General features: G+C 32.4%; 1 protein-coding gene across 1 annotated transcript; it reads left to right on the forward strand.

The window, feature by feature from the left end:
* The first annotated feature begins 435 nt into the window (after window positions 1–435).
* Window positions 436–1,222, forward strand: LOC115982618 (basic leucine zipper 43). Its single transcript, XM_031105263.1, has one exon. The coding sequence runs from the start codon at window positions 511–513 to the stop codon at window positions 1,033–1,035; it is 525 nt and encodes a 174-aa protein (XP_030961123.1). The 5' UTR covers window positions 436–510; the 3' UTR covers window positions 1,036–1,222.
* The last annotated feature ends 16,479 nt before the right edge of the window (window positions 1,223–17,701 follow it).

Here is a 17,701-nt window from a genome sequence, read left to right on the forward strand (position 1 = left end):
CATGGGATTGACTTAACACCAATTCTTATATATGTGTCTTTTTAAATTCTTTTTCCAAACGTTCCTTACCTAAATTATTGCAACCCAACTTCAAGAACTTCTCTCTTTTGTAAGCATTATTGACGATTATCCAAATCTTAAATTTTCTGTAGATGCATGTACACTCATTATTGCATACATATACACATACATATATACATCTACACAAGTCACCAACTCATGACATGAACTCAAAATGACATGAATATGATGTGAAGTGGTTTGTATGGAGATACATATGGTACCTCACGCATACATTATATAGTTCCAGTTATTAACTGCTCAAATTCTGCTCATGTAAGCCTGACACTATTACACTTTGTTGCTCAAAATGGCCCACTTCTTTAGCCTTTTTCTTACTATAAAAACCTTCCATTTTTCATTATGTCCTCCCGTCCTCTTCAACAACCTCTGCAATACAACCTTTCAAGTTTCATACATAGATCATCTTCTTCATAGTTTGAGTTAGCCATGGTTCCAGGTGAGATCACAGGAATCCACTATCTAGCACCCGAAACCCCGATTTCAATTCCAGCTAACTTTGGCATGATGAAGAGTATGAGCAACACACCAAACCTTTATTTCAATAGATTCTTAAGCAACTTACCCAACTTTCATTTCCCTCCTCCAGGCCATGAATTTACTCCACAGTCCTCATGTTTAAGCAATAACTCTACTTCTGATGAAGCTGATGAGGAACATCAACTCAGTATCATCGATGAAAGGAAACAGCGGCGAATGATTTCTAATAGAGAATCCGCTCGCAGGTCACGGATGAGGAAACAAAAGCACCTTGATGAGCTCTGGTCACAGGTTCTTAGGCTTCGAACAGAGAACCACACACTGATAGACAAGTTGAATCGTGTAACCGAGTCCCACGAGCAGGTTCTTCAGGAGAATGCACGGCTCAAGGAGGAAGCTGTAGATCTTCGCCAAATGCTCACAGAGCTGCAAATTGGCAGTCCTTACACAACTGCTTTGAGAGACTTGGAATAGGGTCAATAGGTTTCTTTCAACACAGCTCATCTCACAGCTGAATTCTCAAACCAATCTATCCTTCAATTCCATAGACTTTGTGAGTCATATGAAGGCTCTTATTTTTCCATAATAACAAGTCTATGTTGCTTATGAGTTATGTCTACTTTGGTTGTTATCGTTATTGCCATCAATGCAAAAAACAGACCACTTTATTTTAAAATTGTTAAATTCTCTTACATTAACGTTATAATCAATACTTTAATGCAACTGTTTGCAGTTCCTCTTGCCGCATAGATACGTATAATGAACCTTGTGTAGTAGAAATCATGAAAATGATATTTCCATTAAGTCCATCTGAGAAATATTATGACTTCATCTTTTTTCATTTTATTCAAAAACTACCCACTTTGATCACTGGTTTCCATCAGATTGATCAATCAGGAAGGAACATGAAACAGCACACAGTAGGGGAAAAATAGAAAAATGTTTAATTGGGTAATACAAAATCTTTTATCCATACCATAAGAGGAAGTAATAATTTATTTTATTCAAATGCCAAAAATTAGGGGGAAGAACAAGCAAGAGTGGGAGACCCATGTGGGTATAAGCTTGAGTCACACTCTGAAAGGAGGCCCCATGACCAGTTTAGTGTTGCACGGAATAAGAGGGGCAACATGACAAATGGTGGTGGAGGTGCTGGTGTTAGTGGCTCATCATAAAAATAACTACTATAGCAAGCAAAAACATTTGAAAAGGCTATCCACTAAAACACCCAAGTACTGTTTTCAGCTTTTTGTTAGAGCATCAATGCCTGCCTGACTTTGATCAGCCAAGCTTACACTGTTTTCTCCAACTTGGATAATGTCATGTAGAGCCTACGTTTCAGGTGTTTCTTGAACAGTAACTTCTTCCACAATTCTATATGCTACTGCGTCAGCAAGTCCCACCATGCTTGGACTCTCCCAATCCCACCCCCACAAAACCCCACATTCCATTTTTTCAGAATTTGTCTTTCATGCGCATTTACTCGTGGGGCTGCACATAGTAGATACATATATATTGAAGATATTTCCTTAGAATATAAAGTAGAACATAAAAGGCAGGACAGACGATTTGTATTTATTTCGTGTATAGATTCTACAAATTTTATCACATAAGTTTTGTAAACTGATGTGTTTAAATACAAACTCAAAAATTAATTCAAGAATTATTACCTTAAGAAAATGATACCAATCATGTTTATTACCATATATAAACATTTAAAAGTAAAATTAGCAGTGGCTTAAATATTTTCCTTTAATCATATCTGGGTTAGAAATCTGTTTGTCTAAGAAGCAGAGAAATCAAACAAAGGATAAGCATATTTTGATTCATATGGATGAACCATGTGACATCATAGTTATATTGTTGACACTTGACTGGCTAGTCTCGATCACTTTAAATTCTGCCTATGGCAGATTCCCCGGCATTTTGACAAACTTTCTGTCCCACGGAACTTTGTTTCAATCCCAGCCAAGCCCAATGGAAAGTCAAACAATATTTTCAAAATATTCTTGATTGCTACAACATTATGTTTCCCTGATATCAAAAATCTTTTACACTTAGGCGTTAAATAACTTTTAGTTTATAACATTTTTTAACTGATTTTAGACTTTTCGGCAGCTAATTGTGGTTTAGATAAAACTTTTAGGTACAAATCTTTAAGTCTAGACTGTACCCTTTTTTTTGTACCAGTTACCACAACGTGGACGCAATTGCCTCTGCAGATTAATAGCCGCGGGAGTGCACATCGGTCAAGATATGGATTCATGATTCATGCATATGTAATTAACTTATGAATTTATGTGGGAGAATAGAAAAATAAATATTACATGTAAAAAAGAAATGGGCAGCTAGTGGTGAATACCTTAAATTACTTGCAATTTTTCCAATACGAATTTGTGAAAGTTAAACCCTCCTTATCTTTGAAGTATAAAGGGCAGGGGAACCCCCTTGCAAGATAAAAAAGCAATTTAGGAAGCGACAAAACCTGCCCCTAGAGTCCTCAACAAAAAATGTCCTCTCATGAAAACATTTGAAGGCGATTGATTGATGAGGTTTCCGTTTTTTTACGTCTGCTTTGCTACTTTACCTTACACTAGTTTGGGAAACAAGAAAGGCAAATGCTTATAGAGTCTATCACATTATCAATATATATCATATACTATATATAATAGCAGAAGATGGGAGAAAGTTGATTTCTACAATTAAGGAAGTGCTGACAAATAGGATAACTGCCTATTTAAAATTCAGACACGTTTAAATTAAAAGGCGATAAATTACATTGCTTAGTATCTTTTCTTTTCATTCATGATTCCTTAATGTGATATCTTATAATTAGAACTATTTTTGGCTTTAACATAGGAGAAAGTTTTAAGATTCAAATAACAGAAAAATTGTCAAATCATTTTTCTCAAACTTTGTATGTTATGTTTAGAATACTTCAATTTCATATTAATTTGATAAGATTTTTTTATGTTCTTGCTGCCTATGTCTTAGCTTATGTATTATGTCTTTATATTAACTAATGAAATGTTTCAACAATTCATGTTATGGATCATGTTATAGTCACTTGGATATCCTTGCAAAATATATATATACATATATATATATATATATATATATTGGTGTATGTTCTATTAGTGCTCTCAATCATGTTATGATATTAGAATCATAATTAGATTGGTCCATCCTTCAATTGTGTTCTTTGTGGACATCATTATAAAAAAAACATGTATCATTTGTGTATGGTATGTTAATGCTCTAAATTATGTTATGAATGTTGGAAAATCTAGTTTTGCATCTCATATAAAATACACAGCGGAAGCAACAAACACAGATTTACTTCATTCATGAAAGATAACATGTAACCTTGAATTCTAGAATAAAGAATAGAAAGCATACCTTGATGCAGTGAAATTCAAAACCAAGACTTGAGAATACCTTTAATCTTCATCTCAATTCCACATGATGCCCAAGAAGTGTAGTCTTTCAATTAGTCCTTTTGTACATTGATTCTCAAAGAAAAATCCTTCTTCTCCTTGCAAGGAAAAACTGTTTTCTTTTCTTTTCACCATACATCAATTCTAACTACCTTAGTAGTTACTTATTTAATAAATCTTATTAAATAAAAACTAATTATCTAATTGGGTTAACTTTTTGGGCCTATCCAATTGGGCTTTAGTTTGTGGCTTAAGATGAGACCAAATGGAACAAATAAGACACTAGCTCTAATGTGCCTTGGGCTTTTCTGTCAACTCTTGACAAGTCTAAAGTTACCATTAATTATATTCAATACCACTATAAGAATATAATTGCACTCTAGGCCTTATTAATAACTTATATCCCAAAATTTTATTATACATACAACCCCTTCATTAAAATATTCGTAGTAATATAAAGTCATGAATGTTGATTGTCACTTTAAAGATTACTACATCTTAATTCTTGAGTACCCGGTTTAATCCTTTATGTTATTCATTATATATTTATGAAATTCAATTTCATAAATATATACTTTAGTAACTCCTTACTAAAGTGGTTGGGTACAACTCTCTGAATAACCAAATTCATTAAACTTATCTCAAGGAAATATTTTATATCTCCGTTAAGAGATTATGAATTCCATCTTGAGAATATATGTTCCATCAACACTATATGCGACTGCCCAACATATTGAGGTTTTGATCGTGACTTATAGATCTCAAACCTGATATATCAAAGCAACCTATACTTCATGATCAGGTCCATTATTCTCTCAGGATTTAGAGTTGATGTAAATAGAAGTCGTGAGATTTATTATTCATTTGACAATCGTTAGGAGAATAATAAATCTCACAGCGGTCTAGTTCAATATGTCTTAACTTTTAAAACATATCAACATATCAGCATATCAACTAGAAGGCTTCACTTCTATGATCAAGATAAATCAACTTAGTTAATATGTTATAGTCTTCGCAAATAAAATGCCCAATTTCATCATTGACTACAAACTAAAATTTTGAGTTTACAAAGAATTTGTGATTTATATCTTCTGTGACTTTTCACATAAATCACATACTATGCATCTCATGGACTAAGATAATGTCTCATTAGTTCATTAATAAATAGTCTTATATAATTAAACAATTTAATTATTTATGACATGCCAATAAATTGAATTTTAGGGCATAAACCCTAACAATGAAACTAGAATCATAACATATTGCAATACAAAAAACCAAAAAACCGTAATTTCACTTAGAAAACATTATAAATTGCTATACACTCTAAATTTTCAGATTTTACAAAATAATGTTGCAGAGAAGAGATGCGTCAGAGCAGCAGATCGTATGGCAACTACAGTGACTATTGAAAGGATGGAGGGAAGGTGTAAATTACCATTGTGTCTTATGTATGTGTTAAGAAATATTAGATTAAAGATCAAGTTATTCACTTGTTTGTACACAGTTATAATTTTTTTTTTTTTTTTTAAAAAAAAAAAATGAAGAAGAAGAATAAGAAGAAGAAGTTATATGTAGTTTTGCACACAGCTTTTATTTCCTTGACTTTGGTCAATGGTACTGTAAACCTTAGTAACTTTTCCACTATATTTCTGTTTCTTTTGTTTAAGTTTGTATAAGAAGGTGTTTTTTTTTAAATTAAATTTGAATTATATATATATATATATATATATATATTAATTCCAATTACTTGGGACTTGCTCTCTACAATATTCAATTCTGTTTGACCTTTCTATTTCTTTAGCAAATGTAAATGTTTATGTTTTTATTCTTTTTCTTTTCAATGCTAGGCTTCTTAATTCAGTGCATTTGTAATTTATAATCCTAAAAATTAATATCAGTGACTGTGTACAATTTAGTATGGAAGAAGATGGCAACTCATTTTAGATGACTGATTACAGAAATCAAGCCCGCATACATCTTACACCTGTTTCCTTTGTTATATGTGAGTAAATTGAGTCTTGCAGGTATTAGGATATGTATCATAGATGTGTATATATTGTGCATTGTTAAACTGAGAAGTATGTTGATTTTTTTTCCCCTATCTTTAGGAAAATTTATTCAGATCTAATTATAAGTTGCTGGCTCTATTTTTCTTTTACTTTTTACTCTCTTTTTTTTCCTTTTTTGTTTTTTTGTTTTTTTTTTTGTTTTTTCTTTTGTTTTTTGTTTTTGTTTTTGTTTTTTGTTTTTGTTTTTGTTTTTGTGGGTGTGTGTGTGCGCGTGTGTGTGTGTGTGCGTGTGTGTACGTGTGTGTGGTGGTGATGGTATGTTTCTCCACTCTACTTTTAAGTTCTAACCATGCTGCAAGTTATATGCTCAACTTTGAACTTGGATTTCGACCTAATGTAGTTTGCAATTAGCATGCTTTTCTTTTAGGGTTTGTATTATTCTCGCACTACATAGATGCCCTTGATGCCAGAACATTTTAAGAATAACATCAACATTTTAGCCGAGGATCCATGTGGTGTGAGTGAACTAGGCTTTTGTTACATGGTGATGGATGGCATTATCCCTAGGTTCTATAAAATTGTCATATCCATGCTGGCAAGGTGATATTTCATTTTTCGGTTATGAAATTTGGTCCTGCTTGAGAATTGATTAGCTATGATCAAATCCAATTCAGCTTCACTACAACACCAAGTATTTATAATCTATAACAACTTCAGTTCTGATTCCATGTTCATTTCCTTTTTCTGATGCCATCAAGTTTATTCCCTTTAATTCTTACACTGTGTCATGTAGTTTGGTAGGAATTCCTTAAAAAATAAAAAATAATAATAATATAGCACATGTCTGCATTTGATTAGACTAAGGAAAGGTTTAAGTAGGTGCTGCTTTTTCTTTTTACGTTGGTATTCTTTTATAAATATAGCACATGTCTGCATTTAATTATTTTGTGCTTTTTTATCAAAAAGAAATTATTGTAGATTTAGATGGTGATTGATATATATATATATATATATATATATCTTATATCTCATATATCATATCTAATCTAATATCTAATACTATATATAAAAGTAGAAACTTTTCCCTACAATTAAGGTTGTGTTGCCACATAGGAAAAAAAAAAAAAAACTTATCTTTCAGCCACATTTACAATTAAAAAGCAAAACATTGTACTATTTTGTCAGTTGTACCATTTGAAGGATAAATTTTCGTCAAATGTTAAATAAAAACTCAAACGGAGAGATGAATTAGTTGGGTAGAGAGAATTTGGGTATTCTGGTCAGTTTGATTTTAAATCTTTGATTTTTGTTTCTAGATTAGATTTTGTTTTGATAAAGGTATTGGTTAGAATCTACTTTCTTTAGGATATTTGTGTCACATTTGGTTTGCTTTTGTTTAGAGTACTTGGGTTAATTGGTTTTGGGTATTTGTCAATGATGTTTTTAAAAAAGATAAAAACAAACACAATCATGCCTTTCTTTTCCTTTTTCTTAAAAGATGGGAATGGTGATAGTCTTAAGTTTTGAAGACTGTATATTTTTTTCCACGGTGATGGTTACCAATTCCTATAGATAACCATAAGTCCAAAAGGCCCATTAAACATCCTTTGGGTTTGAATTTAATGGCAGAGTGAATTACGTCCATGGAAATAATAGTGATTTTAATGATTCAATGTGTGTGTGCGTGTATGTATATATTTTATCCTTACTGTGTTTGTTTAATCCATATAATCATTGTTAAAATTAGAGATATGCACGTCTTGATTACCATCTTGATTTGTAGCTGATATTTTTGCTATAATTGTTAAAATTATGCTTTAAACTTGATTTGGTGTACTTTGCTAAGTTTGATGTTGAAATAAGTTTTATTCTGAATTAATATATTATGGGTATATAGAAACAGGCATAATTTGGGTTCAAGCTTATTGCTTATGCCCTTCATATAATAGTATCATGAAATAGTGTTTGTAGATATTGATTTAAAGGTGATTGCTTTTGGCTCTCTCTTGAAAAAATTTTCAGTTCATTGAGAGATATCTTGAACCTACTTATTCATTTCTTATTTAGTTTCTTTACTTTTTTTCTCAATGGATTTTTTTTTTTTTTTTTAACTTCATCAATTGATGTATTATATGATCATACCATTTAGTTGAGTTATGATGCTAGCAATTTGCTGCTATGGAACTCATTTGACTAGAGCAAATAAAATTTGAGCTGACAACAATTTTTTCTTTTCATGTTTCCCTTTTAGGTGTATCTCTTGAACTTATTTGGTTGCATATTAATTGGAAATGTTCATAGTCCGTATAATATTGCATTCATAAATCCAACATATCGGATGAGGCTTTAGAAAAATTGGAGTCAACACTGTAATGGATGGGCAAATTCATGAAATATGCCCACTTTAATTTTTTTAATGTAAGATTTATTTATTTATTTTATGTAAGTTGTGTAAGCTTTTTGTTGTAAAATAGGTAATACATTTAGCATTTTCCATATGTTCTTATGTTTCAATGCTTTGATTGGGGAGTTTTGTTTTGTGTGCTAATATTTTGCATGGGAAATCATAGGTGAGACATCATCAATATTTCGAAGCATAGTAGAATGATTATACATGGGGGAATATTACTATAAAACTGGTTGAAGAATATGGTAGATTAATGTTATACTTTTATTTTGAAGCAAATAGAAAGATGTGCTTAATAGGTTGGGTTTGAGGATAACAATTTTTTTTTTTCAAATTTTGCTATAAGGGTAAAGATTGTTGAGAATTTGTGCCGTTTTAAAAATAAATGGCAAATATAGTAGGCAAGATCGCCATTGAGTAATTGTAGACAATGAGAGTTTTAGTAGGGATGGCATTAACAGAATAAGATCCTTGGTCCCTTCGTAAGTGTTTGTTTCCTATTAATTTGTTTCTTCTCTTTGTTTTGTATAATTTTGGGATATGCTTTTGGTTTTATTGAAATTGTTTTGGATATTAGGAATTGCATTCTTATGTATCAGTTAGATATGTAGAGTAAGTTATGTGTAGACTAATGTTTAAATCATATAGTAAGCTAGGTGAAGTAGGTATGCTTCAATTACTTGATGTTCTTCAACTTTTTGATTTCAATTACCTTTTGAGTTGGTTTTGATTTAAACCTCTTGGCTGGGTTTTAGATTTTTGGGTTAGATTTGTATTGTTCCTTCCTTGCAAGGATGGCTTTAGGCTTGGCATTTTGTATAGTGATGTAGATTGAATCAGATCTGATATAACTGATTCTGTTACAATGATAGAATACTATGCATTTCTATTGTTTCAACAATTTGATATAGATGCACCTATGTAAAAAAAATTGCAGTGGTGTTGGTGGTGAATATGAGTTTAGCATGGCATAAAAAATTAAAAATGTGACGCTCTTGATGTATGCTAAACTCATTCATTTAATTATGTTCAAGTTTTATTTCATAAATCTTGCCTTCAAAGACTATTTCAACATGATTGTGATTATATTGCACTAAAGGTTAATTTGTTTGACTCCAAGAAATTGTGAAAAGGCATGTTTGTTTTATTTCAATGTAATTTGTCAGGCTTCTCCATAAATACCACCAAAGTTTGGGTTGTGATGCTTGAGAGTGAAGCTGTTAACCTCAGAGCCGGTCCAAGCAAAGATTGGCACTCAAAAGGAAAATCTTTATTGATCATGCAAATCTTTGTGTTCGTAACCAGCTTTCAACATGCATACTTTAGAATGTATAGTAATAATAGTTTTTTTTGCAAATCAAACTATGGAATTTTTTGGATTAATTATTGCATTTTAAAATAATAAACAAACAGATTGATAACTAACGTATCTTACACACTTTGCAACAAATTTTTTCTTTACAAATTGATTTTATTAGCCAATTTCTCTTCTACTTATTTCATACTTCAATAACTATATTCTCTCGAACCCACAACCTTTAAAAAAAATTTGAACCAATTAGTTAGAACTTATGAGATTGTGATTAACATTTTCTCTAGATCATGTGTTGATGCTAGGTTATGTCTGTCTTTTAGAAGAACACCTACACATTAACATCATTATCTGAACAACTAACCATCTACCCTCTTCCCTATTTTACCATCACATTAAGTATAATATATTAAGTTGATTGTTTTCTAATTCATAAAATGATCATGTGCATTGCGCGGGTTAAACACTAGTATATATATAAAACTGAAGCCTCTAACCTCTCCACAATTTTCCATGTCAACATTATTTAAAAAAAAAAAAATTCTAAAACTTGATAATACATAAAACCCAATAATACAAAAATACTAAACTCTAATTTTCTATTTCTCTCATTCCCCTAATCCTTCCCCGTTCCACTTCTGCGTCATCCAAAACACACCCCACGACCAAACCACTTCTCCATCATCCAAAACCCAAACCCATATTAGCTCCAACAAAACCTAATCCCATTCCCCTTCTTCATCATCGAAAAAGCCTCTGAAGTGATTCAATCCAATCACAGATACAGGTCAGCCAATCCCCTTCTTTATATCAGACCATTCTCTCTCGGTATTTCTTAATTAATCTATGAATAATATCTTTTCCTATTGTCTTTAATGAGGTTTTTTTTGTCAATTTAGGGATTAGGTTTTTTTGTCATTTTAGGGATTTCACTTCCTAACCCTCAGGTGTGTTGGGTTTTGGCCGTCAATTGCAACTGAAGCCAGCCTCCTCTATAGAGGAACTCCAAACCCGAAGTAAGAATTCTGATTTGCTCTTCAATTAAAAACCTACTTGTCCAATTATTACAATATACTGTTCTTTCTCCACTTCAATTGTTCATGGAATTTTGTTTGTGGTTGTGAGTGATCTACTTTAGTGTTTTGTGCTGCTATGGCTGAATGGTTGGCCTTTGGTTTGTCGGCATATTTTTTTTTTTTTTTTTTGCTTTAGGTTCTGGCGATTTAAGGTGCAAATTTGTGTCAAAGAAGATTGAGATGATCGTTAAGGAGGACAGATTTGCTGGTCGGGGTAACAAACTAACAATGATGTTCATGGGTTGCAATAAGGTTATCCTCATGCCTAATTCTTTTGTTGTATGTATTGAATATAAATTGTATTTTTTTGGATGAAGCCTGAAATTGGTGGTATAACAATTTTCTGTCAATAAGTTTTTAATTTCTAAATTACATTATTCTAATTTTTTTAAGTTCCTCTGTTTCAACACCTACACATCAACTAAGTTCTATTTCTTGGCCATATTTGTTAGGTGTTCGACAAAAGGCCTATAAGAGTAACTATGTACATGGGTTGTCAATTGAAATAAGAAAATAGTTGAATGTATTTCTTTAAAATGGAAACTCAAAATTATATGTAGGTGGAAAGGTTACTTTTTACCAAATCATTTTTGCTAGCATGTATGTCAAAATTTCACTTTTGCATAACAAGTTAGTGTTTGGCAACATCTACATGGCACCTCCTTCCATATTTATTTGTGTAGTTTTGTTTGCCTTATATAATGCTATACATAAGCACAACTGCAGTACCCAATATACTTCCATTAGGGTGAGATATATTAAGATGCACTTCTTATTGCAGAAAAAGATGATAAAGTAAGATCTCAAAGGTAAATGCCTTTGGTAGGTTTTGAGTTACTAATGGTTGTATTTATTAAATAGCTGAAGTCCTTTGTCTTTTAATTGTGTTATTGATTCTTGGGGGAAATGTTTTGATGATCCGTTTATCAATTTATCTGTAAAAATGGTATTTGATACTCCAAGAACCCAGTTTTGGTTTGTACAAAACACCCGTATCTTGAATGTGTTTGGCTTTCGATTAGGAAGCTTCTATACCAAAAAAAAAAATTAGATGGTTCTAATGTGAAATGAGTCTGCCATCATGATATGTTATATAGTTGATGCAGAATCTATTTTATAACTTAAATTTATGACAATGAAGATGAATATCTTAGACATTGTTACTTGACCGGGATATGCAAAATAGGGTGCACTAACTTGACCTTTTTTGAAGGCTAGATTATTTTTGTTAATATGCTGGATTATTTTAGTTGGAAATACATAATTATGCAGATATTTATGTGTGCTGTTTCAAGTCCACCCTTAGAAACTATGTAGATATTTATGTGTGCTGTTGTCTTTATTTGTTAGTGGAAGTGAAATTGTGGAGCACTTTGGTTTACTAATCTCTTCAAATTGTGTTATTTTAATTCAATACTTTTGAATAAGGTTTTAAATGTATTATAAATTTTTGGGTGTGAATGTTAGTTAGTTATTATTTTGTTATATTAGATGTTACCCATAAGACAATTTTAGACAAGCTGTGGGTTTTCCACGTTTGAAAAACTAAATCTTTATCCAAATATATAGAGGCTTAAAAAGTAAATTTTCATTTTAAATTTGGGGGTTTAACAGGATTTAGTTTTTTTGGTATTTTGATCAGTTGGTTTTGAATTAGGTGATTGAGTTAGATTTTGTTTTAATTAAGGTTTTGATTTAGACTTATTCTTCTTCATCTTCTGTAATTTCAAAAGGTTTTTTATTCATTTAAATGAAATTGATACCTCTTTTTGGTTAATTGTTTTGATAATGATTGATTTTGTTTATTTTTTTGGTGTTCTCAAGTTCCCAAAGCGGTTTGTTTAGACTATTATTAGATCGGCCTCAACCTCGAACTCATGGTTTGAGTTTTTCACAAAGATAGTGCTTGGTAAAGGTGTTACATGCTAAGCCAAAACATAAGGATTTGATGGCCCTTGGTGAGTGCAAAAGTTTGAGTTTGAATTTTTTTTACAAAGTTGTTATCTTTTTCAATCATTTGTTATAATTTTAAAGATTTAATTTAAAATAGATTTCATTAAACAACTTCATTTTAAGAAGTATCATCCTTATTAGTTTATGTACTTTGATGACATGGTTCCTTATGCTCTGAAGAGTGAAGGAAGTTGTGTATGGGCTTGCAAAAAATATGATGGGGATGTGCAGAGTGATGTATTAGCGTAAAATTTGTGTCTATATGAGAATAACTTGTGCTTGACATATTGTTCATTGTAACTTTTGCTACTTTTGTTGTAAATGCATGGACCTGGGGTTGTATTTTAAATTTTTGTTATTTAAGATCCAAAAAAAAGGTCTCCATATGTTTCTTTTTTTAAGGTTTTGATATCTTGGATTTGTATAAAATAATTTGCCATCTTTGTAGGGTTTGGTGTTGTTGGCACACAAAAAGCTCATTAGGGAGAAGCTTGCAGAAGAGGTTGAATAGAATGTCAAGCAAGGGAGGCCAAGAAGGAATCTTACTTGGTAACAAGTATGTCATACTGGACTACATTGTTCAAGAGCTACTGTTGCATTAAGGTTGCATCAATTAAGTGCTACTGCATATTGAGACAAACAAATTTAATTCTATGAAACACTCTATCAAATTAAATCATTTTGAGTTCAAGCCTAAGGTAGACTTGGCAGTGTATGAAAGTTGAGGAATAGATGTCTTGATTTGGTTGGATGAAAGTTTTTTAATTAGCAAAGTGAATGTATTTTTGTATTGCTGATTTTTTCCCCATTTAAATAGTAATATCGCTACAATAATATGATAATTTGGTGATTTGGTAGATTGAAGTCTGATGCATTTCATTTTTTTATTAGAAAAAAGGAGAGATCTCAAATTTCACATGCCTTTCTTTCAACTCTTTTAGATAATAATATTATTATTCTGCTCTTTTTTCTTTGTTTGGTTGATGGGATGTTATTCAAAATTTAAGTCAATTATTTTTTTAAACTACACTTAATTTGGTTAGATGGTCCATACTCCTAAATTTCAACTATTGGGATTTGCCAAATGCTAATGTCGAATTTGGCAAAATTAATTTTATTTTGGATTAGCACAAGACACCATTAATTGATTGGAATATATTTAGACTTAAAGTAACATCTTAAACTACAAATGAAAAATGCATTCAACAGAAGAAGAAAAATAAATCAAGATGATTTTGCATATGTTATATATATATATTTCACATTTATGTAAAAACTTTCCACGCATAGCACAGATTAGTGACTAGTTATTATCATTATCATTATTATTATCATCATCATCATCATCATCATCATTATTATTATTATTATTAAACCGAAGTTTCGAAGCTTCCACAATTTTCCACATCAGCATTATTAAAAAAAAAAAAAAACCCCACAACACTCCTGAAAAAACCCTACTACAACACACTCATAAGCATAAAAACCCCTAACAGAAAAACCCTACCATAGCTAGAAAATTAACGCTTCAATCGCTTTCTTCTCTCTCCATCCAGTCTCTGTCTCCAAAACTTCCACCTTTGCTGACCTTTATTGTTTACAAGTGGGTTTTCACTCTTTCTACTTTCTATGAGAGAAATTGAATTGAGGCATGGCTCCATGCCTCAAAATTGTTTATAGAGAGCGTACTGAACCTCCAGAGTAGGCACCTACTAAACATGTTGGGCAAGTTTTCACTCTTTCTATTTTCCAAGTTTTGCAGTAAGTTTTGCAGAGAGCGTAATGTTCATCTTTAGGCCAAACTTCTTTCTTTGCTATTTAACCTTACTTATGGTCATCATTTTCTATATCTCACAAATGCCAAATTTTTCTTTGACGTGATTGGAATTTATTAAAACGAATGCCTTGATGAAAAGAAATTAGCTGTTGCATATCTTTTTGTGCGCCTTACATATTATCAACATTGTTTGGAACTTCAAGAAAATTGGGAACATGTTAGAAATATTGCCTTCCTATATCAATTCTGCATTTATATACTGTAATATTTTCACTCATCTTTTAGGCATTATATTTCATAATCTTCACTTGATTATATATGGCTATCAGTGTAGAAAGTTCTTATTTAGAAATTTATTAGAGGACCATCTCACAAGCTGATTATTTGTCTCATTCCATATTTTCTACAATGATATGTCCATGTAGTGACTTACTGAGGTTCAATCCTACCCTATTATTAATTTACTTTATTTATACTTTTAATATATATTATAAGGTTCTGAGTATTGATTGGTCAGCTTAACATATAAATTTTAAAAGTGAAAAATGTTAAGTGATAGTTTTTAGACCCCTTAAAAATACAATTGGATTAACCTAGGTAATTAGCCAAATTATTACTTAGTCCAAATTCCAAATCTAGGTTATCACAATCAAACAATCATATCATGCATAGCAGTGGAAATATAAATAACACAATGATATGATGACCCAGGAAACTAAACCGGTAAAAAACTGGAGAGGATTTAACCTAGCTATCCTCAAGGTAAACCTGAATCCACTATGAAAGAATCGAAGTTTTACAATAGGATTTAGACCACTAACATCCCATTGCTACCCACCAGTAGAAACTTACTGACACAACCACGTGCAAGCTCTAAGACCACGGACTCCTTCTTTCTTGGATTCTCCAGCAAGTACAAGCTCACCCACTTGTGTTTCTTTAAGTTCTTATGGAAACAACTGAATGATCATCAAGTTCTTGAACGAATCTCCTCTTGATAATCCTAAGCTTGTGTAAAGGAAAGCTCCTCACAGATATCACAAGAGATTTACACAAATAGCAATATGAGCAACACTAAAACGTGACTTGGATTTGCCTTATATACCTAGGGCAAAAACACAAAACCCTAAATGTTTTAAATGAACTAGGGCTGAGTTGGAATTCTATAGAAAAATGCATTCTGCCCGAATTTCAATTAATCGAGCCTAAGCTTCGATCAATCAAACCAAGCCGAAATGAACTTTTGATTCTGCATCAACTTAAATCCAACTTTACATAAATGACACAACGTTTAGCAAGTCTAAACACGACTAAACATCTTGTTTTGATCATAGTTTTGCCAACAATACACATTAGAGTTCTAAATACATAAGTTCCTAAGTCTTTAGTACCTAACAAACTCCCCCTTTGGCAATTCGTGACAAAACACAACTAAAAGCTCAAAGTTTACAAAGAAAATCCCTTTACCAAAAATTCTCATAAAAACAAATCCAATCCTAACTACTATCCATCAGTTGCAAGTGTAGACAGCAGCTCAATTGAATCAACCTGTATATTTCCTGAAACACTTAAACAAAATGCATAACCGCATGTGTGGAAAATACAAGTAAACAAAATAAATTCTTGATTTCACTCAACACAAAATAAAGACATATATCAATGAATAACTCATAAATATAAATTAATAAGCAGTTGAAACAAGAAACATATAAAACAATAAATGTATCTCCCCCTATCATGAAAAAAAAAAAAAAAAAAAAAAAAAAAAAAAAAAAAAACAAGCACTATAAAGGTAAATACAAAGTGAAGCACCTAGATACAATCTAATCTCCAAAATCTCCAACAAACAAAAATGCTCTCCCCTTGAAAACAAAAACTCTACAAGTGCTCAAATCCAATGTACTCCCCCTTTTTGTGACGGAATGCCAAAGGGCAATCAAAATCCATCATCAAAAGGAGGTGGCGGTGAGGATTGTCGAAACTGTGCCAACTCTGTGTGCAAAGCACGGATCTCATCGAGGACGTCCACCAAAATCTGTCCATGGGCCGCCTGAACGGTCAAGACATGATCCAACGTACGTCGAATGTTTAAATCATCCGAAGTAGTTGGTGGAGGAACATCAGCATCAGCAACAGCAGTACCAAACGCCTCAGCTGCATCAGCACCTGTAGAAGAGGGAGGAGGGGGACCAACACCAGATGACTCACCTTTAGGACGTGTAGAGCCAACTCTCAAGTGAGCAGCCCTCCACCTAAGGAAGGTGGCACCTATGGGAGCTATGACATAAACAGGCTCACCGGTAGGGAAATCAGCTAAACCGAGAAACAACAAAATCCTATGAATGAAAATAGGATGGATAAAAGCATGAGCTACAGCAGAACTCCTATGAACTTTGTTCAAAGAATGAAGAAACAGATGAGGAAAGCTGATAGACGTACCAGAAACAAAGGCGTACAAAAATACACATTGCTCAAGAGGAATGGTGTGGAGATGAGAAATAAGCCACAAAGAATGACACACTATCCTAAAGAAAAGATAGGCAATCTTAATAAGCTCAGCAGATGTGATCCGAGGATCAGAACCCTACTAGATAAAAGACCTAGTGATGTAAGACATAACGTCATCTAGGGATGGAGACTCCTCATAAGGATAGACAGGCTCCCTAACAACCGGAACCCCAAGAGCTTCAGCCACTATCCGAGGGGTAATGGTGAACTCAACACCTCGTATCCAACTCCTAACTAGGGTGTTGGAATCATAGACATGGCAAGAGAGATTCAAGAAGAACTCTCTAATCAGGGCGGTCGAAGGTGGATGATCTACCTCTAACAAAGGCAACCAACCTTTACTCTCAAGGTTTGCCCTAATGGTAGGATCAACCTCATCTAACATAACAAAACACTCAGCCCAAATCTTTCTCTTACAGTTTAGTTTCTCATAGACCTCTCTGCTTTGTCATTCCTGAACAACTCACTCCTAGAGGGAGACTCATAGGAAGTGGAGGGGGTCTTATGGGCTCTAGTCTTCCTAAGCATGGTGCTAGGATAAGGACAAAGACACAAAGCAAAATAAAAGAACAAAAACCAAGGGCAGACTGCAAGTTAGCACAAAAAAAATAGAACAAAAATCTATATGATACATGAACAATTTAAATGTCATGATGCA

Source organism: Quercus lobata, chromosome 3 (assembly GCF_001633185.2).
Source record: "Quercus lobata isolate SW786 chromosome 3, ValleyOak3.0 Primary Assembly, whole genome shotgun sequence".
Taxonomy (NCBI): domain Eukaryota; kingdom Viridiplantae; phylum Streptophyta; class Magnoliopsida; order Fagales; family Fagaceae; genus Quercus; species Quercus lobata.

Bases quoted from the DNA above. Each gene is read 5' to 3' on its own strand.
- LOC115982618 (XM_031105263.1), top strand. From the start codon at position 511: ATGGTTCCAGGTGAGATCACAGGAATCCACTATCTAGCACCCGAAACC.